The sequence below is a fragment of the Rhinopithecus roxellana genome, chromosome 2 (assembly GCF_007565055.1).
Source record: "Rhinopithecus roxellana isolate Shanxi Qingling chromosome 2, ASM756505v1, whole genome shotgun sequence".
NCBI lineage: Eukaryota > Metazoa > Chordata > Mammalia > Primates > Cercopithecidae > Rhinopithecus > Rhinopithecus roxellana.
The window spans coordinates 80,548,744-80,573,425 of NC_044550.1; the positions used below are offsets into that span (position 1 = coordinate 80,548,744).

Below are 24,682 nucleotides of genomic sequence, written 5' to 3' on the forward strand. Positions count from 1 at the left end.
GGGTACTGAAATAAAATATACAACACCTTTCCATTTAAAGTTTACACAAGAATAGCAACATCTAGTGTATCTCCATTACACTTTCCAGCTCTGAGAAAACTATTAAGTGAGAAAAAATATTTAATATTTTTTTCTATAAAAATGTTAGCATAGGGAAGAGTATATAAGGGATGACAAATGAGCCCAATTTTCAATAGTGCGCAATTCCATTCCTGGTAGGAAATCAAGTATATTTTCACTCTTTCAGGACACTAGATTACTTTCATTACTGAACCGTAGAATATGCTATAAGTCATAACTAGAATATACCAGGTTTTATCCTAGAAGCCCAAAAAATGTAATTTTGCTTCTCTGGTACGTCTTAATGGGTAGAAACTGGGAATGAAACAGACTTTATAAAAAGCACTGTTTGTGATATCCTCCCTCCAAAAATATAAATGCCTAAACACTGCATTCATCTGAATGTACCTAAGTAACAAAAAATACAGTGAGAAAGAAAAAGAGTGATTTTCTGAAAAACACTGAAAGACTGAATTAATTTTGAGTTTAAAACAGATTCCTCCATAATGCTGACAATGTGTATTTCCCCTGGGCACACAGGTACTCAGCAGGAAATTCAGTTGTGGCTTCATCTGGGGCCTGAACTAGGGCATCTGTGGGGTCTCTTAGGTATATCTGAGAGTTATCTTGGTCCATGTGTAGTTTTTCTATTACTTTTTTTCTAATGCATGTGAAGGGGACATATCTCTTTGACCTGAAGAAGCAGCCCAATAACTATTTGTTGAATTTGAGTTTAAAAGATTTTTGACTCTGGTAGTTGGGCAAATTGCAAGGTGAGGGAGGGTGATTTTCTGTTGGTGGATATGCACTCAGACAGGAATCAGACAGAACTGGAAGAGATCTTAACAGAAACCGAGTCCAAATTTCTCATTTTACAGAGGGAGAAGTGAGGTCAAGAGTTATAAGGTAGTTTAGAAAAATATTTTCTCTGATTGGGAAAATGAAAGTCTAGCAAAGAAGCAAAACCTAGGCTAACAGTAGACAAGGGCTTCTTGGCCTGTATATGCAGACTATATTACAGTCAAGAGCCTTGTCATCACCATTTAACATTTGGAAAACATGCATCTGGGAATGGTTTCTATTATACACTATGTTGGCTTGAGAATAAGTTAATGCCTGAAGCACAAATTTTAGAAAAAGATTTGCCCAAGAAGTAACTAAAAAGTAATGATGGGGCACAAAGATGTGGTTTCAAAATAATTTGGGAACTTTGATTTATGTAGTATTAGCCACAGCTATATATATTGTCAATTTAACATTAGTTAAGAACTAACTGGGCAGTTCGTGAACTATGCAAATCTTCAACTCTTCTTTCTTCTCCTTTCCACTACTTACATTTTCATCACTTTACTGTTTATTATCCTTTTTTTTTTTCAAAAGAGTGCAAAGGAATAAAGAGTTGAAAAATTTTCCTACCAAGTAGTTCTGATAAAGACTTGTGAAGAAAAATTGAGGAATTCGCTAAAAGAGCTTTATATATGGAGAGACAGTTGAAAAGTGTTTCATATGTGGAATCAATCAGTAAAGAGAGGTTAATCCTTTGATTTCAACTTTTGATTTAATTGATCACAGTGGATTTCTTGCTTGCCCCAGAAACAAAGTAAAGCAGAATAGAAAAAGAACATGAATACAGTCTAATTCTTTGTGGGATCAATGTTTTCTATGTATATATATTTCTATTTCCATGCAGTCACATAAATTACATTTCCACATATCACCAGAATATAACACCAATGACAGTACAATATCACTGATATCCCAGAATTGCTAAAATCTATAAACAGTAGAGTTTCATTCTGTTGTTAGGAGACATATCTTGACTCTTTTTTTTCCCTCTTAAAGTCTTTCAATCAAAGGAACTACAAGTACTCTGCTTACAGTCAGTGATGGTATCCGTGATGAAAACGGTAGTTTTATTTGGTTCTCCAAGCACTGCACCCATAGGCATCTGAAGAACTAACTCAAACTTCTCTGGGCCTTCCAAGGCGGGCTGTCCCAGGTCATCAAGGATGGTCACTCGGAATGCTTGCATGCGCACGCCTGGAGCAAAGTCCAGATTTCGGCTGATGCCAACATAATCTGTTCCAGCTAGCGGAAAAGGAAAAGGCACTAGTGAGACAGTAGAATTTGTCATAAGTTTTCCTTCAGAGAAAAATGATCATCATCAACTCTGCGGCATTCTCCTTTGTACCCAGCACTCTCAGGATCATATATTTTGGGTTTGATCCCCAGAAGGGGGAACTTCCATATTCTACCAAATGCCTTGTCGTCCCTTGTGCCATGCCCACCTGCCATCCTCACCAGGGCTTTACACGTCTAGACTAGGCACATCACCTTCTAACTACTTTCACCAAGATTCTGCCAATTGATTGAAGGATCTCTGAAGGTAGCTTCAATTTGAAATGAAAGGATTTGCCTTTTTAATTTTTAACTTTGAAGATAAATATAATACATTTTATTTTGATTAGGTTTCACTCATTCACTTTTGCCTGACATCTGTTTTAATCTCACAACATTCTGCTCAATTTTATGAAGCCATGAAGTTCTGCCATTCTCTGGGTTGTTATTAATCATTTTTCCAAGCTGGTCTACTTCACCATACAGCTTCTTTGCGACTTATTCGGAAAGTCATTAAATGTAATGATTGTAACATATGATAATCAATGGAATTAAATAGAAACCCCTGAGTGATATAAATATAAAAATAAATAGAGGAACAGAATATTTATATTGTCTCAAGGTAATCCTCCATAAAATATTAATTGCAAAGGAAAAAAGGGAACATAATGAGGAACCCTGGCAGATACTACCTTCCCCAAGTGACCAAAGTTAACACCACCATAATGGGATAAATGGAAACCGTGTGCCATTTGACAGAATACAATGAAAGGATAGTATCATCTTTGTGATATTCCTGCTGAAGATGCATTACCTGAATCTAATTATGAAAAACCATCAGACAAACCCAAATTTGGAAGACATTCTATATAGTATAATAACAGGGTTATAATCTTCAAAAACATCAAGGTGTTGAGAGGATTGTTGTAGAAGACTGAAGAAAACAAAAGCAGACATGACAACTAAATATAATGTGTGATTTAGAACTGGATTCTTTTGCTGTAAAGAATGATTTGAGGACAACTGTTGAAATTTGAATGAGGTCTGAGTAGATTATGGAAGTGTATCAAGTTAATTTCTCAGTTTATGCTTGTTTTGTGGTTATATAAGAGAACGTCTTTGAAGGAATTACATTGTAAGTTTTTGGAGACATGGTTCCAAACTTACTCTCAACAGTTGACGAAAAAGAAAAGCATTTCATTCTACTTGTTACTCTTCTGTAAGTTTGAGATTACTCCAAAAATTTTTCTAAAAGGCACTGAAAAGTGACATTAAGAAAACAAAACAGAGCCGGGCCCAGTGGATCATTCCTGTAATCCCAGCACTTTGGGAGGCTGAGGCGAGCAGATCACTTGAGGTCAGGAGTTCCACACCAGCCTGGCCAACATGGTGAAACCGATTTCTACTAAAAGTACAAAAATTAGAAGGGCGTGGTGGTGAGTGCCTGTAGTTACAGCTACTTAGGAGGCTGAGGCTCAAGAATCAATTGAACCTGGGAAGCAGAGGTTTCAGTAAACTGAGATCACGTCACTGTACTCCAGCCTGGGTTACAGAGCGACAGCCTGTCTCAAAAACAAAAACAAAAACAAGGTTATAGTGAAAATTACTAAGGCAGGAGAGTAATGGATAAGGTTTTGTATCTCATGGACTTTGACTCAAATCTTGGTTTATTGCTTACTTGTACTAATTCTTTAACTTCTTTGAGTCTCAGTTTCTTTTCTTCAACTGCAAAATGGGGATAATGATAGCTACCTTATAAGGTTTATTGTGAAGACTATAGATAGTAGAGCAAGGATGCTAACACAGTATCTGGCAAATAGTAGGCATTAAGAACACAGAAATTATAATTATTAATGTAACAAGGTATACCTTATACATATATACATAAGATTAATATAGTTAACTAACCTGAGCAGATATCAAATATTTACTAAGTTCAATAGATTATCAAGTATAAACCTTACTTCTACAACTGTACTTGTTAAACCCATGAATCACCACCCCAAGCATGAACATTACTTCTATCAGTTCATCCCTACCAGACAGCTAGCAGAGGCATCATTACTTTTATGCAAAGAGGTTTATCTAAAGGAATCTAAATTTCCCTTTCAAAACACAAGCAAAGAAGTCCACCTAACCAAATCGGTTTCTTCACTCTTGTTTTCATGGGTACACACAGAGCGATAAATGACCCTGTCTGAAAACTTAAAAAAGAATGAAAAAAAAGGGAGAGGAGTGCCAAGATGGCTAACTAGAAGCAGCTAGTGTGTGCCGCTCTCATGGAGAGGACAGAGAGTGGTGAATAAACACACAAGCTCTGCAGCTGGATTATCCAGGTGGACAGGTTGAGATTCATCAAGGAAGCAACATGACCCACAGAGAACAGAGAAGTGTGAGACAGGACAGCTGCCCACCTAGGACTGGGGCGAAGCCAGGGGAGGATCTCCACCATGGGTAAATGGTGAGTGCGAGCTTCCTGGGACCCACAGTTCTTCCATGAACCTTTGCAACCCTGGGCTCTGGAAATCCCCCATGACCACCCCCACCACTGGCGCCTCCAGAGAGACACAGGGAACTGTGTGGAGACTGGGCAGAGCTAAGGCTCAGACATGCATAGAGTCCCAGGGGCCTTGGACCCCTGGGAACCCTAAGCTCCTGCTGCCTCACATGCCCCCAGGATAGGGGCTGAATCCACAGAGCTGAAGAGCAGATGGACGACTATACACCTTGCCTCCACTGAACTCACTAAACAAAGCCCACTGGCCTGGGACCCCAGCATGGCCACTTGAGCTTACAGGCTGGTAGCAGCCCTATACTTCCCTGGGATGGAGATCCCAGTGGTAGCAGGCAGGCCTGTCGGTTTTGCTCGTTTGCAGCTCTGGCCCCTGTAGTCTTCAGGCTCTGGAGAGAGCAAAAAGATTGAGAACTAATGTAACCTCCAGCACAGCACAGCTGCCTTATGGAGAAATAGACTGTTTTCCCCATGAGTCCTGCCTCTGCTACCTCTTACTGGGCAGGGCCTCCCGACCTGGGACACCAGCCACCCCAGCCCCACCTAGGCTCTCGGCTGGTAGCAGCTCTGCACTTCCTTGGGACAGAGCTCCCAGAAGTAGCAGTGCCACCATTTTTGCTGCTCCACAACCCCCACTCCTGCTGAGCTCAGGCTTGGGAGGGAGCAAAGAGATTCAGGACTAACTCAGGCCTCCAGCCCAGTGCAGCAGCCTTACAGAAGAGTGCCCAGGCTGTTCTCCATGTGAGTCCCTGCCACTGTTACTCCTCACTGGGCAGGGCCTCTTGACCTGGGAACCCAGCACAACCACCTTGTCCCCACCTGAACACTTTAGTCATTGGTGGCTCTGCATTTCTCTGGGGAGGAAATCCCAAAGACAATGCAAAACCTCTCTGCCATTGCAGCTGCAGTCGCCCTTACTGCCCTCAGGCTGGGGAAGGAACAAAGGGCTGGTCAAGTTACCAGCACCTGCAGCATGCCACAAACACCATAGGAAGAGGAGCTCAGTTTCTCTTTCCTGGGAGCCTCTACTATTCACCAGGAAGGGCCCCCAGCTCAGGACTGCAGAGCGGCTGCCCTGCCCCTGGCTGAGCATTCCCACTGGTAGTGGCTCTGTGTCTTCCTGGGCTAGAGCTTCCAGTGGCAACTCACAGCCCCTCTGCCACTGCCACTGCAGTGGTTCTGCCAGTGCTGCCCTCAGACTGGGGAAGGAACAAAAAGTCTGAGGGCTTTACCTCCACCTCTACCATGCCAGTTGCCATATGGAGAGGAGCCAAGTCTGTCTTTCCTGTGAGCCGCCGACCTCCTGCTCTTCACCAAACAAGCCTCCTGGCTCAAGCCCACAGCACAGCTGCACTACCTCCTGACTGAACATTTCCATTGGCAGTGGCTCTGCATTTCTCTGGGGTGGAGCTCCCAGAGGCAACTGAAAGTTCTTTTGTTACTGCCACTGTATTGGTACTGCCCTTGCTGCCTCCAGACAGACAAGAAAAGGAACAAAGATTCTGAGTGCTTTACTCACACTTCCAGCTCTTAACTACCCTAAGGAGAAGAGGCCAGTCTGTCCTCCCTGTGAGCCTCCTGCATCCCCTGCTCATCACCAGGCAGGCCCTCCCCAGTCCCCCAAGCTTGGGCTCAGAATTCAGTCACTCTGATTGTAGTAGCTCTGTGTTTCTCTGGGGTGGAGCTCCAAGAGACAAGTGGAAAGCCCTCTGCCATTACCATGGCTAAAGGTCCCTGTCCTCATCGCCCCCAAGCTGGAGAGGGAGTGTAAAACCTGAGCTTGCCTCAGGGCTGTGGTGTATAGCTTAGGAATGCAAAGTCAGGATCTGCAGCCAGCGCTCAAGTAAGAGAGGAGCCCACACTGTTAGAGTGCTGAGAGGGAACATGGCTGCAAATGCACAAAGGAGCCATTTGGCTGAGAGCCTGCCTACCAGCCATTACACTTACACACCATCTTCTAGATCACAGCCCAAACTTCAAAACCAACAATACGTTGCAAATAACACCCTGTGGAACCAAGGACAAGAATTCAGCTACAAATGAAGACCCTGAACAAAGCCTTGGCCCTCTGAAAACATCCAGAAACAAAGTCAACTGACTATACCAAAATTACATTACAGTTAAAGGAATATCAGCTCACACAGATGAGAAAGAACCAGCATAATAACTCTGGCAACTCAAAAAGCCATAGTGTCTTCCTTTCTCCAAATGACTGCACTAATTCCCTGGCAATAGTTCTTAACCAGGCTGAAATGACTGAAATGACAGATATAGAATTCAGAATATGGTTAGGAATAAAGATAATTGACATTCAGGTGAAAATCAAAACCAATCCAAGGAATCTAGGGATAACAATAAAATGATGTAATAACTGAAGGATGAAATGAAGAAAGAACCAACAGATTTGATAAAACCGAAAGCCCACTACAAGAATTTCATAATACAATTGAAAATATTTATTATTTTTAAATTAATTAATTTAATTTTTTTTTTTTTTTGAGACAGGGTCGAACTCTGTTACCCAGACTGAAATGTATGGCTCAAACCGCAGCCTCAACTTCCTGGGCTCAGGGGCTCAGGTGATCTTCCCACTTCAGCCTTCCAAGTAGCTTGGACTACAGGTGAACGCCACCATGCCTGGCTAATTTTTTTGTATTTTTTGAAGAGACGGGGTTTTGCCATGTTGCCCAGGTTGGTCTTGAACTCCTGGGCTCAAGCAATCCACCTGCCTAGGCCTCCAAAAGTGCTAGGATTACAGATGAGAGCTACTGTGCTGGGCCAATTGCAAGCATTATCAACAGAATTGACCAAGCTGAGGAAGCAACCTCATAGCAAAAAGGTTCTCTGAATGAACACAATCAAAAAGAGAAAAGAATAAAAAAGAATGTGCAAAACTTCTTAGAAATATGGGATTATGTAAAGAGACCAAATCTATGACTCATTGGCATCCCTAAAAGAGAGGGAGAGAAAGTAATTTGGAAAATGTATTTGAAGATATTGTCCATGCAAATTTCCCCAACTTCACTAGAGAGGCCAACATTCAAATTCAGGAAATGCAGAGAACCCTGCAAGATACTGTATAAGACAACTATCCCCAAGATACATAGTCATCAGATTTTCCAAGGTTGACATGAAAGACAAAAATATTAAAGGCAGCTAAAGAGAAGAGAAAGGCAGCAAAGAGAACCTCCTCAGACTAATGGCAGACCTTTCAGCAGAAACTCTACAGGCCAGAAGAGATTGGGGGCCTATATTCAGCATTATTAAAAAAAAAAAGAAACTCAACCAAGAATTTTATATCCAGCCAAACTAAGCTTCATCAAAAAAGGAGAAATAAGATCTTTATCAGACAAGCAAATATTAAGGGAATTCATTACCATCAGACCTGCCTTACAAGAGGTTTTAAAGGAGCACTACATATGGAAACATAAGACCATTATGGCCACCACAAAAACACACTTAAGTACGTAGACCATTGATACTATAAAGCAACTACACAACTGAGTCTGCATAATAAACCAGCTAACAACAAGATGACAGCATTAAATCCTCACATATCAATATTAACCTTGAATGTAAACAGGCTAAATGACCCAATTAAAAGGCCATAGAGTTGCAAGTTGGATAAAGAAGAAAGATCCAACCATATGCTGTCTTCAAAAGATCCATCTCACATGCAATGACAGTCATAGGTTCAAAATAAAGGGATGGAGAAAAATCTACCAAACAAACGGAAAACAATAAAAGCAGGGGTTGCTATTCTAATTTCAGACAAAACAGACTTTAAACCAACAGTGATTAAAAAAAAAAAAAAAGACAAAGACAGGCATTATATAATGGTAAAGGGTTTAATTCAACAAGAAGACTTAACTATCCTGAATAATATTTATGTGCCCAACAGAGGAGTATCCTGATTCATAAAACAAGTCCTTAAAGACCTATGAAGAGACTATAACCATACAATAATATTGTAACCATACAATAATAGTGGGAGACTTCAACACCCTATTGACAGCATTAAACAGACCATAAAAGCAAAAAAGTAACAAAGGTATTTGGGACCCGAATTTGACACTTGACCAAATGGACCTAATAGACATTTATGGAACTCTGCACCCGGAACTAACAGAATATACATTCTTCTCTTCTGCACATAGCACATACTCTAAAATCGACTACACCATTGGCCATAAAAATGATTAGCAAATTCAAAAAATTCAGAAGTATACTAACCACATTCTCAGACTATATAACAATAAAAATAGAAACCAATACCATGAACATCACTTAAAACCATACAATTACATGGAAATTAAACAGCCTGCTCCTGAATGACTTCTTGGTAAACAATGTAATTAAGGCAGAAATCAAGAAATTTTTTGAAACCAAAGAGAACAAAGATACAACATACCAGAACTTCTGGGACACAGCTAAAGCAGTAGTAAGAGGAAAGTTTATAGTGCTAAATGCTCACATCAAAAAGTTAGAAAGATGTAAAAGTAACAACCTAACACCACACCAAAAGGTCACAACTGCAAATGAGAAAATGTGGGCATCAATGTACATGGAAGTGTCCTTTTCTTTTCCTATTGGGTCCTGTTCTTTTTCTGATAAAGCACCTGACAGGTACTCTACAGGAAATGGTATCTAGAATTGTGCCATGCTATCAGCTAGGCCTTGGTCATCCATGTCAGGAAATGCAAAGGTGAGCAGGGCATGAACACATGCTGTTGGAAGCTAAGGCAAATGCCTGAGTCTGAAGTGGAAACCTCCTACCCTTCAAAGGTCTAATATGTGATGGGATTCTTCCAGGAGCTGGGACTTGCTTGGCCATTATGGGGGTAATTTCATCTGAAATATTATTTATGAGCAGCTTAAGTATCTATAAATATTCTGAACTTTGGAAAAATTCATTTGAGCCCATGACAAGCAAGTGGGTAATAAATGAATCATAAAGGCTGCTGTTTGAATAACATATTTATTTCATAACCAGCAGAAGTCATTACATATACAAACCATCTACGTGCTGAAGCCAGAGAAACTTTCATTCAGAGTCCATCAACAAAGACTAAGCATGCTTACACTTAACAGACTAGATCCCACCATAAACGTGTGTCATGATAAAGATATGTTCTTTGTGTGGCCCTCTCACCTTCTGCTGACTCCTGCTCTGACTTTCTGGAGTGCACGGTAATGGATGATGGTTGGGAAAGATCAGTGCCTCTTCTCCAAACAGAAACCTCCACATAGCCAGCACTTTCATTGACGTGATATTCAGCATCCCCAAAGTGCAGGACAGGTTCTAGAGAAGCAAAAAAAGATAAACTGAGAATGCTTACTGCTGAAAGTTTTACCATTGCATACAAGACCTCTCCCAATCTGATTTGAGTCCATTTTTTCTGGAATCATCTGGTGCCATACCCCACTCTGTGGCTTGTGACCCGGTTATGCCAAAGAGCTCCCAATACACTGAACACAGCATGCATTTATGAGCCTCCATCTTTGTTGGTGATGTTCTCTGAGCTGGAATGTGCCAATTTGACAAATGCCTACTCATTTTTTTAAGACTTTAATAAAGAGTTGCCTTCTCTGGGAAGCCATATTTATTTCCTCAAGAAATAATCATTCTTCACTCTGTGCTTCCCTAACATTTCAAATAGTTCTATAACTGTAGTAATGGAACACACTTACAATTTGCTCACCTCAGGCATACAGCAGGCAGGTGGCCTGCACTCAGAAAAGGGTGGTGGGGTCATTCTTTCTTTTCTTTTTAATGAACATGTGGTAATTGTACATATTTGTGGGAGTACATAGTGGTGTTTTGATATATTTATGGCATAGTGATCAGGTCAGGGTAATGTGAATATCCCATTCTTTCTTCTCTTACCAAGAACTTTCTCCTCATTGTTGCTAATGGGTGTTTCTGATGCCTCCACGATTGGGACAGGAAAGAAGGTGGAGAGGCAGGAGTAGCAGAAAAGTTATTTCTTAAACACTTGCATGGATGTTAGTACTCTTTGGTCTTGGAAGATAGAAGAAAAGCTGACTCTGTTTATCATGGACACTTTTGCAGGTTCTTTGGAGATCTCTCACTCCCACAGTTGGGTATCTCTTATCTGCAGTTCTCTTGATCACGATGAAACAGCTATATTCTGGCTGGTGACTTAATCATTCCTCAACCTATTTAGCATTTGGCAGTACCTCTGTTCAGCCTCTAGATGGCACCTTTGGACTCGTCCTAAGACAAGTTCATTCCGGCTCACTCTGGTATGCATGGCTCACATGTGGTCCATGCCAACCTTCCTGCATCCTCTGCCTTGATAAACTCCAGGAATACTGCTTAACCCCAATGCAGTCCCTCTCTTTTGTTCATCCACCAAAGCAGCCAACCAGTTTATCTCCCACATTGAGATTTTTCAGGCAGAGCCAGATCCCAGTTCACTGGGCTCTCCACATTGCAGGTGGCACACATACCTCCCAAATGGTCTCCTTCGAGCCCCCTCTCTTGATTTAGCATCTCTTTAAAGTGCAAAAATGTTAAATACATTCTAACATGCTGTCCTGTGTTTTTATCAGAGCCTTATGAACTGTTCTCAAGGTCAGGGACCATATTCTATATGCCCTTGTATTTTTAGTGACGCAGTGGCTAGCATATTGACAAAGTCTCAAGAATTCGTCAAATGGATAGTTTTAATTCTCTTCTGATATATTTTGAACTTATTAAAAAATTTTTTGAAAAAAAGTCTGGACAAAGTTACCTGCATTTTTAGCAGAGGAATTTTATTGTGTGGCATTGGGGAAGGGCAAGAAGTGAGAAAGCTAAAAAAAATTTTGGATCAGTTATACTGTTGTTCAGAGAAAAAAACGTCAGAACTCAAGCCTCTGAATACACTAAGATATAAGACATAAGAGGAGGATAGTGACACTTGGAAAAAATGTCATGAAATTATTTCCAGATGCTGTAGGTATTGAGCATCGACAGAGCGACACTCCGTCTCAAAAAAAAAAAAAAAAAAAGGAACTGTCTTTGAGGCTCAGGAGTCCTGGAGAAAATAAGGTGCTATGTCTTTAAAAATGAATGAGAATTGACCAATGAGAGAGGTGGAAAAAATAGGTAGAGTGGCTAGCAGGAACAAAGACACATAAGCATGAAAAAAGTCTAGCATTTAGGAAGGGATGCAAGAACTCGTTTATTGGTAGTGTGTAAGGTGAGAACAGAGGAATGGTTGGAATGAATTTAGAGAGAAAGATAATCATTTTAGGTAGATGGGACTTGACATTTTAGATTTTATAGAATGTGGAAACCAATTTTAGGCAGTGAAAAGGTGTTTGGGTTTTTGTTTTCTGTACGCCTGTCCAGTGTCAGTGTGGGCCATGAATTTAGGAGGAATTAGTGCAACCCATTAGAAAGGTGTTGCAATTATTCATGTGAGACATGGTGATGATACTACTAGTAGGCAGTAGTATTAGTGATGGAGTGGAAGAGGTGAACGTAAAAAGTGCCCTAAACAACACACAGTGACGAATGCAGTGGCTTCTAGGATGCCCTGCAAGTTTCTAGTGTTTGTGGGTGGGAGTGGGAGGCGCTAGCTCAGTTGGGAATAAAGCAGGTGGAACAGTGTTAACTGAGGGTAAGAGAAAGAAAGATGATGAGTTTGATTATAGGTGTGTTGAATTTGAGTGGCCTGTGGTGCATTTAAGTAGATATTTCGGAAAAACCCTTTCATGCATGAATCTAGAGTTCAAAATCAAGCCTCACAGTGGCTCATGCCTGTAATTCCAGCACTTTGGGAGGCTGAGGAGGGGGGATCACTTGAGATCAGGAGTTCGAGACCAGCCTGGGAAACATAGCGAAACCCCATCTCTATAAAAGAATAAATAATTAGCTGGGTGTGGTGCACATGCCTGTAGTCCCAGCTTTGTGGGAGGCTGAGGTGGGAGGATCACTTGAGCCCAGGAGATTGAGGCTGCAGTGAGCCATGATTGTACCATTGCATAGCAGTCTGAGCAAAAGAGCAAGACTTTGTTTCAAAAAATAAAAAATAAAAAATCAAGCTAGGGCTGGAGATAAGATTTGGAAGTCTTAAGAATACAGATTGGGGTTAATCCTATATTAGATGGTATGATCGTCTACTATGGATGAATAAAAAGAGGATCATAGCGGAGAGCATCAACCCTTGGGGAGAAAGATAGAGTGACAGGAGCCCCAAAAAGAGACCAAAAACAAACAGATGGAAAATAAGCAAACAAGCAAAAACAAACAAGCAAAAAATAGTTGGCAAGATGGAGAGAGAGGAGTTTGAAACAGGAAAATCAAGAGAGTAAAGAATTTTGAGAAGAATGAGTGGTCACAACGTCAAACACAGCAAGCATACCCAGAAAGATACACGTAAGCCAACAGTGGACGTCAATGGCAAAACCCAAAACACATTGTATGAAACTTTCAGCTGCATAAAGGAAATTAACTGAAGATAGAAAATCTACTCAGGAAGACCTGCTTAGATAAGCACAGTTTTTATGCCAGTATCTTATAATTTTGACTACTGTTGCTTTGTAAATATTTTGAAATCAGGAAATGTGATGCTTCCAGTTCGGCTCTTCTTTCTCAGAATTGATTTGGCTTTTAAAATCAATAAATAAATTCAGTACAGATGCAAAATACAAATCAACATACAAAAATCACTAGCATTTCTTTACACTAATAACAAACTATCTGAAAAGAAAATTAGGAAAACAACCCCATTTACATTCAAATACTATCAGAATAAAACACTTAGGCATAAACTTAACTAAGGCAGGGAAAGACTTGTACACTGCACTGAAAACTATAAAACATTGATAAAATAATTAAGAAGACATACATATGGAAAGACATCCTGTGTTCATTAAAATATCCATTCTGCTGAAGGCAATCTATAGATTCAAATACCATAAACTGAGTAACTTATAAACAGCAGAAATTTATCACAGCTCTGGAGTCTTGGAAGTCTAAGATCAAAGCATTGGCAGATTCAGCATCTGGTAATGGTCCACCTTCTAATTCATATATGTTGCCTTCTTGCTATACACTTACATGACAAAAGAGGTGAGGAGTCTCTTTTAGGTCTCTTACATAAGGGAACTAGTACTGTTCATGAGGGCTCTACCCTCATAATCTAATCACCTTCCAAAGTCCCCACCTCCTAATACTATCATCTTGGAGGTTAGAATTTCAACATATAAATTTGGGGAAGACACAAACATTCCGTACACTGCAGTGGCTCTCAGCATCTAGAGTATAGTGGGTTGCATCAGTGGTCTGAGGCAGGTAGACAGAAGCCAGTGACTTGGGAAGGCCCCAGTAAAAATCAGAACATTTATGTGTGGTCACATCCTTTTCTTCCCTGCCCAGGTACAAGCTGTAATACCAGCTTGGAGCTGTTTTCTTTTCCCCTGCCCACTCACTTTGCACTGAGCTGGAGGCTGCAGCTGTGGCATGTGCTAGCTTGCTATTACGAACTCTAGTTTTGTTCTCAGTAGTAGTTTCTGGACATCTATAGTGTGTGAGGTTGTTAGTGCTCAGTGACAGGTGACACAGAAGCCAGTGTTTTGTGCATGCCCCAGAAAAGTCAAAGCATTAGATGTATGGTGCTTCTCTTCTCCTCCTTCCTCAAAGAAAAGCTCGGAGCTACCAATTGTATGGCACTGTGCTTATCTTGCCCTTGATATAGGACTATGGGCTCAGAAGCACCTCATCTGAAGAGAGAAATATAACTTGGGGAGCTACTTAAAAATCTAGTGGTTGGTCTTCACATTTTCTGAGTCATGCTGGCATCCAGCATGAGCTGGAGAATAGTCTGTGCCCTGGAGCAGAGGCATCGGAATTTTTAAAGAAGCCCTTAAATCTTTCCAACTGGTTGTAGTGGTCTTATTAAATCTGACAGTGGCTAGCATAAAAAGGAACAAAATGATGGCATTTGCAGTAACCTGGATGGAATTGGAGACCATTATTCTAAGTGAAGTAACTCAGGAATGGAAAACTAAACATCATTTTGTTCTCACTTATAAGTGGGAGCTAAGCTATGAGGACTTCAAGGATGCAATGGACTTTGGGGACTGAGGAAAAAGGGTGGGAGGTGGGTGAGGGATAAAAGAATACTCATTGGGTACAATGTACACTGTTTGGGCGATGGGTGCACCAAAATCTCAAAAATCACCTCTAAAGAACTTATTTAACCAAACACCACCTGTTCCCCAAAACCCTATTGATATAATAAAAGAAATGACAAATGCATTAGTTTAGACTTTAACCTCGTGTGCTTTCTATACAAAAAATAAAAAAGTTGTTTTGAACTTTGCAGTTGCCATTTAAACTATAATATGCTGTCAGCATAATGAGTCTAACAGTAAAATAATCCTAGGTCTACTTCTCCCAAGGTTACCTTCAAATATAAAAGTTGTGAAACTTCATAAAAGATCTGACAATGGTTAGGAGAATATAATTCATTTTCTTTAAGATTCAGCATAAAACCTAAAATACATGTAACATAACTAACAAATATGAACTGTATGTGATTAAACATCTTGTTTACTAAATACTAAATGCAGAAGAGCTTAAGATATCATGGCGGCTGAAAAGACCACGCACAGCCAACATCTCTGCCTGAGAACTACTTTTTATCAGTGCTATCATTGCTATTGCAAGCAGGGGTGGTCACTGGTCACTTCATTCTGGGAATGCTCTTTTCTCCTTTCTGTTTCTAAAGTCTTTTTTTTTTTTTTTTTTGTTTGAGATGTTGGGTAATGGCTTCTGAAATATTTTCTTTCATTAACTTTAAACTAAAAAATAAGATCCAAAATTAAAATTATGGTACTTTTAAAACCTGTGGCAATTGTTTTATAATATGACTAGCCCTAGAAAGCATAATGGTTCTATTTCTTCTGAACAGTTTCCTGGGTTTTTACAGCATAGCAATATATGCCTTTCACATTTTAAAAACTTTTATGTGTTGAAGTTTATCTTGGTCTATAACCACATTTTCAAAAAGTTGAATGTGTTGATATCACCAAAATGACACTTTGTTTATGCACAATTTTTCCTTACAATGTTTTCTTAAATCTGTCAACATTCTGTCAGATGCCCATTTAATGACCAAGATACTAAACTAGCTGGTAATATTTATAGGCAAATTTTATGCAAGTTTTCCAAATCCTACTGCCTCAGGACAAAATATATAACCCTCTGTGAAACTGGACGATTCTTTATGTGGCAGGTTACTAGAGTTTTCAAATCACGTACTAAAAATTGAAAGAAAGTCTTTACTAGTTGAGCAGAGATAGTATAAAGTGCTTATATATAGGACAGACACATTTTTCAGAAGAACAAGTGTTCTCTATTTTATCTTGCCCTTGATACAGGTCCAGTGGAAGTTAGGTTCTAAAGCCAGGTGAATAAATGTGAAGTTGCCATTCATTCAGTCAGCAAACATTTATTAGGCGGATACCGTGGCCTCCGCTCTCATGGAGCTGATGTTTTTATAATGGCTGTCTTGGCAGTGTGGGCCAGGGAGTCTGTTGTCCCTGGCCTGGGGTAATCTTAGTCTGTGGTTGCTCCTGTACTTTTCTTTTCTTTGTCTTACTCCATGATAGTTGTCCTTATAAAAGTATTTCTTCAGGTGATCCATTTGACAGGGGATATTCAATCTCTGCTTAAGGAAGCTAACATTTCCTGGAGTCCAGCAAAATAGAATAAAATTCCCCAGCTCCATCTGGAAAAAAAAAAACTTGCCCTTGAGCAACTTGGGTACATCTTCAGGTTGCTAGATATTGTGTCATCACTTGGCCTAAATGAAAACATACTTTCGTTACAAGATGATGTATTTGACTCTCCTCAAAAGGAAGCATTATTGATATCTAACAATGTATAGCCAACCACTAACCAATGTTATTTCTGTAACCAATGAGAATTCCTGACAAACAACTTTTTGTAATTGCTTTCTGATACAGTTCGGATATTTGTTCCTTCCAAATCTCTTGCTGAAATGTGATCCCCAGTGTTGGAGGTGAGGCCAGGTGGAAAGTGTTTGGGTCGGGGGTTGGCTCTCTCATGAACATCTTGGTGCCATCCTCAAAGTAATGAGTGAGTTCTTGCTGTATGAGTACCCACATTATCTGATTGTTTAAAGAGCCTGGCACCTCCTCCCCTCTCTCTGTTGCTTCTCTCTTGCCATGTGATCTGCACATGCCAGCTCCCCTTCCCCATCTGCCAGGAGTGGACCTTCCTGAGGCCTTCACCAGAAGCAGATGTTGGCACCATGTTTCCTACGGTCCACAGAACTGTGGCCCAAACAAACCTTTTTTCTTTCTAAATTACCTAGCCTCAGGACTCCTTTATAGCAACACAAATGGACTAAGACACTCCATCTCCTGATTTGTTCCTTTTTCTCTAAAAACTTGAGCCTCTTCTTCACTCTCTGGAACACTCTCCAGGGCAACCTGGACGTTGTCCCAGGCTGCAGTCCTCAACCTTGGCTCAGATAAACTCTATATTAATTTTGCTTCAACTTCTTCCTTTTAGGTGAACATATTCAGGATACTAATAAAATACTTAAAAGTTACCTATTTTTCATTAATTATTAATATCTTAAGTGATAAAAATAAGGGCAGATCTCAAGTCTCAGGGGTGCTGAGAACTCAAGAGCACAACCAAAATCACTTAGGAAGCTCCTGAAAGGTAACTGGAAGCCAAAACTTGGGAACTTGCCTCCTTTTAAAATTAAATAATATTTAGTGTGACTTCATGAACAAATCACACAGATGACCATGTATGTGGATTCTAGCATTACATTTTAAGCTTAGCAATGTGCTTGATCCTCAATAAATGTTACAGAATCTGAATGCAAGTTCCCACAATCCAGTAATTATAAATAATGACTTGCTCAGATAAGTATGTAGCAATTCAGATTGTGAATTCACTGAACTATGAATCTTCCATCATTATTTCTGTGCATATTTTTTTTCTCCATTAAGAAGGCTTAATTCATTCAAGGATAATCTAATTAAAGATCAAATTGGGTAGGATAGAAGGCAGAGATAGACTTCGTAGTCCTGTACTAAGCAAGTGGCAGGTCACTATGAATGTCTCTTGAATGAATTATCTACCTGTTAAGAGTCTACTAAAACCATTTCAAATAACATTGTAAATTAATCATTGGATCATATACTGGATTTTGTGTAATTTTCTTCCTTTCTTTGTTTTTTCCTTGTTTTTTATATTTAATACTGGAAATTTTCTCAAGTTCGCTTCTGAACATTGGAGGATTTAAAACTACCAAGTTTTAAGTAAAAATTAAATAGGAATATGGCAGGGTGCAAGGGTATAATATTTCTTCAAGAAATAGATATTAAGACTTCTACTTGTTTTTACATATCCCTGTATAAATAACTCCTCTCACAGTTAAGTACAATGTAGCTCATCTTATTAACTTTATTGTTCACCTGATGGCTTTGTTATTCATACAATGCTGTGGCACTAACAAAATTCAAGTGTTTTGGTTTCATTTTTGGAATTTAATTAGTGTTATTCTATGGTTTCAGTGGCCACTATAATTCGTAGATGTAACTTTATTATTTGAAATATAAACAACAGAGTCACAAAGAGAGAGAAATGTAGCCAAAGTAGTTTGCCAGGATATGCACTGGATTAATTAAGAAAGTGGTGATTACAAAGAAAGCCATTTACATTGTTTATTCTCTTCCTTCCTCTGACTTTCATGTGCAGCCAATAAAGACACTATCATTTCAAATTCCTACCACTTAACTCCAAATACTGAGAGGCAAACAATTTACTACTTTATAAGTGAGCAAAAAGTCTCCTTTTATTATCTTATAATGTTTATTTACTTGCTACTTCATAAACAAAGTGGTAATTTAATACCATTTCTATTTTTCTGAAAAGTCAAGCATACCCAAATGTTTTCTTGGGTAAGTTACTTATACTGGCTCATGGTTCTTTTTTCCCTTATGGCCATTTTTCATTTCTACACAGACATTTGCTCAGCCTATGAGATGACTGGCAGAATGTGCCAGCCCCTTTTATTTCAGATTTTTGTTCACTTATTAAGTAGCACGTTGTTTGCATCTCTTCAGAATTTTTACCGATGAACAATTGGATTCTTTGTTCAGTTGTACACACACAGCCAGCAGGTCTCCACATAAAATGAGATAATGCTGCAGAGCCCACAGTATTTAAACAGGATCAAGGTACATTACAAAATCTTGTTGTTCACCTGTGTGGAGACAGTCAACATCAAAGGGCTGGCATCTGCTCCAAAGCATCTACTTTTTGACTATGTGCATATGAAAACATGTTCTTCAAGGGTTTGCTTGCTAAATGGTACCTGTGAAATTACTATATTATGGAATATATAGTAACTTGTGTTTTTTTTTTTTTTGCAAACACTTGAAAAAAGTTGCAACCCTTTTAAACTAACAATGGGGTCAAACTTTGGTGACTGGTGATTTCCTGTGGGTTTTGAACATGACGGTAGCTTTTCGTTATCAGAAATACTAGATGGTCACCAGTATCACTGCAGTTAGTAACTTTAAAAGGAAGAAAATATTATCTGTGGAAGATTTGGCCATTTCTTAGGGGTAAATGCATCCTACAACCATATCACTGAAGGATCATAGTAGAGTGCAAAAGAGTTACGGACTCAGAGGCAGAAATCTGGGCTTTAACTGACTGGGCAAACTGGAAAAACCACTTAGTGCATTTAGCCTCAACAATGAGGAGGCTGAACCACATGATCTCTAGGTCCTTTTTTATTTCTAAGATTTCATGCTTCTATGAATCTAGAAGGACTTTTATCTATTTCTTGTCCTTAGCAAGACTTACATACAAACAACTTAGGTAATATTATATTGTATATTCTCTTCTTAAAAGTATTCCAAAAAATATCTCTCTGCTGTATATTTTGATAGCTAGAACTTTACCAGAAAAATTTTCTTAAGTTTGAACCTGAGTTGCAATGGCCGAAAGTTATTATTAATATCCTTTATTTAGTCTCTAGGAAAACTCCAGAATAGTGTTCCCCCTTGATTATATAATGGTTGTATTCCTCACTGCTGTATCCTCTGTGCCTAGCAGAGTTCCTGACACATGGTAGGGGCTCAACAAATGCTTTTGGAACTAATACATTACTAAACAAGTAGTTCTTCATAAATGTAAAGCACGAGGATTATTATCAATCCTATTGAATAAAAGAATTGGCCTATGGCATTCCTACACAGTCTTGAATTGCGTTCTTGATATCTCCTCATTTATGACTTTGCTCAAGATGTTTCCTCCACCTGAAATGCTATTGTCCTTCCTTTCTCTATCCTCAAGTTCCACCTACCCATCCAGACACAGCACAAATGATACTTTTTTCTTGAGTTCTTCCAGCTAGAAGAAATCTCTGCTTTTTCTTGATTCCCTTCGTCCTTCCTCTGAGCCTTTCTTGCCTTAATCACTTTTTACCTTGCTCTGCAGTTGGTTCACAGTGTTACTAGAAGAGGAATTGAAGATTTAGGAAAAGGACATGCAGTCAGAAGGGGGAACTCAATGATTAAGGGTTAGGTTGAGCATCCTTGACTTACACTCAAATGTTCAATACTCTTGTAGGATTATGAGTGTAGAAGAGAAGGCTGTATTTGCTTAATGACAAGAAGAGATCATCTTTTCATTTCATTTCCACACCAGTCACTAAATTTTCTAATTATAAACTGGTTTCTTATATAGATGTTTCCTCCAGAAACAATACTGATGGCATTAATTTCCTTTTGTTGCTGTAATAAATTACCACAAATTTAGTGGCTTAAAACAACAAAAATTTATTCTACTACAGTTCTGCAAGTCAGAAGTCTAACTAAAATAAAGGGTGTTGACAAGGCTGTATTCTAACTGGAGGCTTCAGGAGGAAATCCATCTCCTTGCCTTTTCTAGCTTCTAGAGGCTGCCTGCATTCCTCGGCTTGTCACCCTTTCCTCCAGCTTCAAAGTGCATCACTCCAACCTCTGGTTTCAGTCATCAGCTTCCCTTTTTCTCTGTGATCCTCTTGCTCTCTCTTATAAGGACCCTGCTAATTACTCTGGGATCACTTGGGTAACTCAGGATAATTGCTTCATCTCAACAGCCTTAATTTAATCAGATATGCAAAGTCCCTTTTGCCATGTAAGGTAACACATTCACACTTTTGGTGGTTAGAATGTGGATATCTTTGGGGTCCATTGTGCAGCCTACATTAATGACCAAAGGGTTTGAATGTCTGCTCTTTTGACAGCCATTCACTTGTTATTATATAAATGCTAATATTTTGGTTAAGGAGCTCTCTCATTCTTTTGTAAAGTGGTCCCCAGAGTCACTTCAATTCTGAGCATACCAACAAAGTCATATAATGTCACCTTACCCGAATCCCATTAAGTTGCTTGTTTAGATCTAATATCTGTTGGGTGCTTTATGCCTGTCTCTAGTTTTTGTAGTTTTCAGGTAAGCTCTGGTGTTTGAGCCTATTCTAATTGTTAGGTAAAGAGTTTGCAGAAAACATACTTCTTATTGAGGAAGAAGAGATAGAATAATTGAAGGTCAGACAACCTCATCATGTTTGTTTAAAATTTTCAGGACAGTTTTAAAAGAAATTTCCTTCTAATTATCCGGGTAAAATCATATAATGCACTTGCTTATCAAAATGTAACTCAATATGTGCTTGCAAAATGTTAGAGCATGTCTAGGGTATAGACATATTACTTCAGTTATATGTCTTCTGGCACTTAGCTTGGAAAGAATAGCATGAGTCAAACAGGGGTAGGCCTTGGAAAAATAAAAGTCAAAATGGATAGCTTAAAACGCGAGGCCATTCAAGTTCTTGCTTCACTAATTAACTCCCTTTTTTCTTGTTTAGAGCAAAACTTTGACATATATTTTTCTAAGTTCATGACAAAATTTTAATGGAAAAACTCAGCCTACAGGATGCATCATTTTTGTGTATTGGTGGTGTTTATTAACTAATGCCTTCTTCTTAGAATGACTTAAGAATCATAGAATTACGGAGTGAAAGGGTTTCTAGAGACAACCTAATCAATCCCCTTATTTCATGATTGGGAAACAGAGCCCCAGATAGCTTGACGTAGCCAAGGTTACCCAGAGAGAGTGTGTCTCAGGCTTAGAATCCAAGTCTCCAGGCCCCCAGCACAAACTTTTCTGACTCTGTTGTTGCACTTTGATTCTCTTCCTTTTCTCTACCATTTCCTTCATTGTGTACCTTGACCTATTACTAGCATGAGTAGAGAAGAATAACGGAGACTGTTCTGACGCCAATCTTTCTGGCTATAAGAAAAGATGTGGTAGTGAAGGGAAAAGGGATTTGAAGCTGTGTGTTTACAAATTTCAACTTTTCGTGTTAATTCTTCATCATCATGGAAAAGTAAGCATTGATTATAAAAAGAAGGATATACTGTGAAGTAGACTATGTAGAAAAATGTAAAAAGTCTCCACCTCCATAACTTTCCCTTTCTCCCTTCTCACTCTGCCTGGTTAACACCTTCTTGGTCCGTAGCACTCGGTGTAGGTAAATCTTTCCTAACCGCTTGGTAAGAGATAGTTGCTTTAGCAATATCCTAATTGTAGCCCTGTAATTAAAAAAAAAATTCGAATCTTTTAAGCAGGCTTCAGAAACCATATAATGCCATGTCATCATTTTTTTTCTTTCAGAGTGTCCTCGTTTCTCAATTTGTTCTCCATATTAATCAACTAGACTTGACCATGTAGGGATTTTTCAGATGTCTCAACTAGACAAATTTACTCAGATTCTACTTCTCTTCTGTTGGGAAATCAGCAGATACTTTTTATAAGATAATGTGAGTAGTGTTTCTCTTTCCAAAACAACTTCTTTCTAATGAAACTGGAAAATCAAGGCTAATTTTCCTATCGGACACTTCCTCCTATCTCTTTGGTTTAACAGAAAATATATACAATTATACATTTCCATAAAGGAATATATTGAAAATTTATTCAAATTATTTTAAGAAAAACAATCTTTGTTTTAATTCCAATGAAGAAATTTTTGAAAAGTACACGATGAAGAAAGCATGGATCTCAGGGCCTATCCTTATCCTTAGCTCTTGATACTTATAAATATGTGTTTTGGAACTGAAATTAGTCCTTGAAAATTCTTTTTTCTTTTTAATGGAGCAAAACTAGTCTACTGAAAATTTCAGAGATCTGGTCCACAGGGTGAAATATTCCCAAGCAAAGCCATTTAGGAGATTAAACAACAAACAAACAAACAAAAGACCACTTTCAATCTTGCTCGTATTTTCCCTTGTTCTATGGTTGTTATGAAGACATAATTTTAAACAGAACACAATAGTACATGATAAATTTACCGTACCTACCTGGAGAGTATAAACTGTTCAAACTTTACAAATCTATATTTATCTCTTGGCACAGCTCTCAATTTAATGGAAGCTTTGTGGTGCATCCATAAAGCAGTCACATTAATTTTGGGTCTGTAATAACAGCCCAGTCTAACCCTTCTTAGATCTGAGCTCAGTAACTCACAGCCACTCAAATCCTGACAGAAGCATGGTTGAGAGATGAAGCAGTCAAACTAATTTGAGAGTAGTAATAAAACAGTCTGATCCTGGCTCTGTCTTTATTACCATTTTCTGTTAAAAGTGCTCCTTATAGAAAGGGCAGGTGAGACCTAGGAAAATCATACTGGGCTCGATACTTTATGTCGTGTCTGGGAGGGGAGGGTTGGTGTTTAGGAATGAGGTGCTCCTCTCTTCTCTGGCTAAATTTCAGCTAGGATCCCCAGGGGCTGGAGCAAACACCCTGCTAGGTAACCATAAAAAGAGGTCCAGATGTTGACACACTGGGCTCCATCTTATCCTTGTGCCGCTTAACAACTCATGCACTTGCTGTGAGGGATGATCCTTGTGCTGCTAAGATGAAGGTCCTCTTGGGGTAGTCCTGGTTGGGTAATTAGATACTTGACTTAGGTCCTCTCCCTGGCTTCCTTCTAAGTCTTAGGTCACCTCCTTGGGCTGTGCTTTTTCTTTTGTCAAGTAAAGTCATACCCAAATATTTAATCTTCCTGCATGGCTGTTTTGTCATTGGTGTTGGTGATGTCTATGTATTTGAACAGCTACTCACAGTTTTTGGAGATAAAAGAACATCGAATATTCTTTTAAAAGATAATTTAAGCTACATTGGCCTTTCAACTGTTGGGGGAAAGTGTGAGAAGGCAGCCATTGCCAAAGGTTGGGAAGCAAGAAATGGACTTACCATCATAATGATCAGCGAGAATAGTGACCTTAGTGGTGGGGAATCTGGCTCCCAGCTGTCCTCCCACTGGCAGCCTCAGCGAAACACTGAAGGATTCCTCCTCTTCATAAAGGGAGTCATCAATGATCAGGATCCGGCAGGTCTTCTGTGTCTCGTTCTTATCAAAGTGGAGGATGCTCGTGTGGTCTTCTGGACGTGAGATGTAATCAGAGAATAACACTGTGGAAGAAATCGTACCTGTGGCAGAACCTACAGAAATATGAGAAGGAACAGGGAAGTTGAGAAGAAATGGAATTCCAAACAAGAAGGCTGTTTGTTTTCTTTAACGCATTTTTAGATAATAGCTATCTGAATGATACAACACACTTACCTCTTATGCTCACAAATATTAATATTGTAAGAAGAAAGCTTTTGGAATAGACTGTGGTATTTTGACATGATCTAGATTTAGCGATTTTTAAATAGAGTATATTGAATAAGGTTTGTTTATATTAGGGGCTAAAGAAACAGGATCACAGGATGCTAGGGCTGGCTTAGCTCAATTATTTCTTATTACAGATGAGAAAACTGAGGTGCAGTGAAATTAGGACTAGAGAATTCACAGCATGAAAATAGCATAGATTTTTTTCCTGCTGTGCTTTACCCACAGCGGCATAGCTGTGAGCAGCATCTATGTAATCTGATCA

The 24,682-nt window shown here is 39.2% G+C and overlaps 1 protein-coding gene across 1 annotated transcript in view; it reads right to left on the reverse strand.

Annotated features, from left to right (window-relative positions):
• Nucleotides 1–1,598: 1,598 nt before the first annotated feature.
• Nucleotides 1,599–24,682, reverse strand: part of FREM3 (FRAS1 related extracellular matrix 3) — a 119,720-nt gene continuing 96,636 nt past the window's right edge. The window contains exons 6-8 of the mRNA XM_030926019.1: nucleotides 23,997–24,245; nucleotides 9,843–9,992; nucleotides 1,599–2,148 (exon numbers count right to left, since the gene is read on the reverse strand). Of these exons, the coding sequence (XP_030781879.1) occupies nucleotides 1,907–2,148; nucleotides 9,843–9,992; nucleotides 23,997–24,245 (641 nt within the window). The 3' untranslated portion in view covers nucleotides 1,599–1,906. The remainder of the gene's footprint in view (nucleotides 2,149–9,842; nucleotides 9,993–23,996; nucleotides 24,246–24,682) is intronic.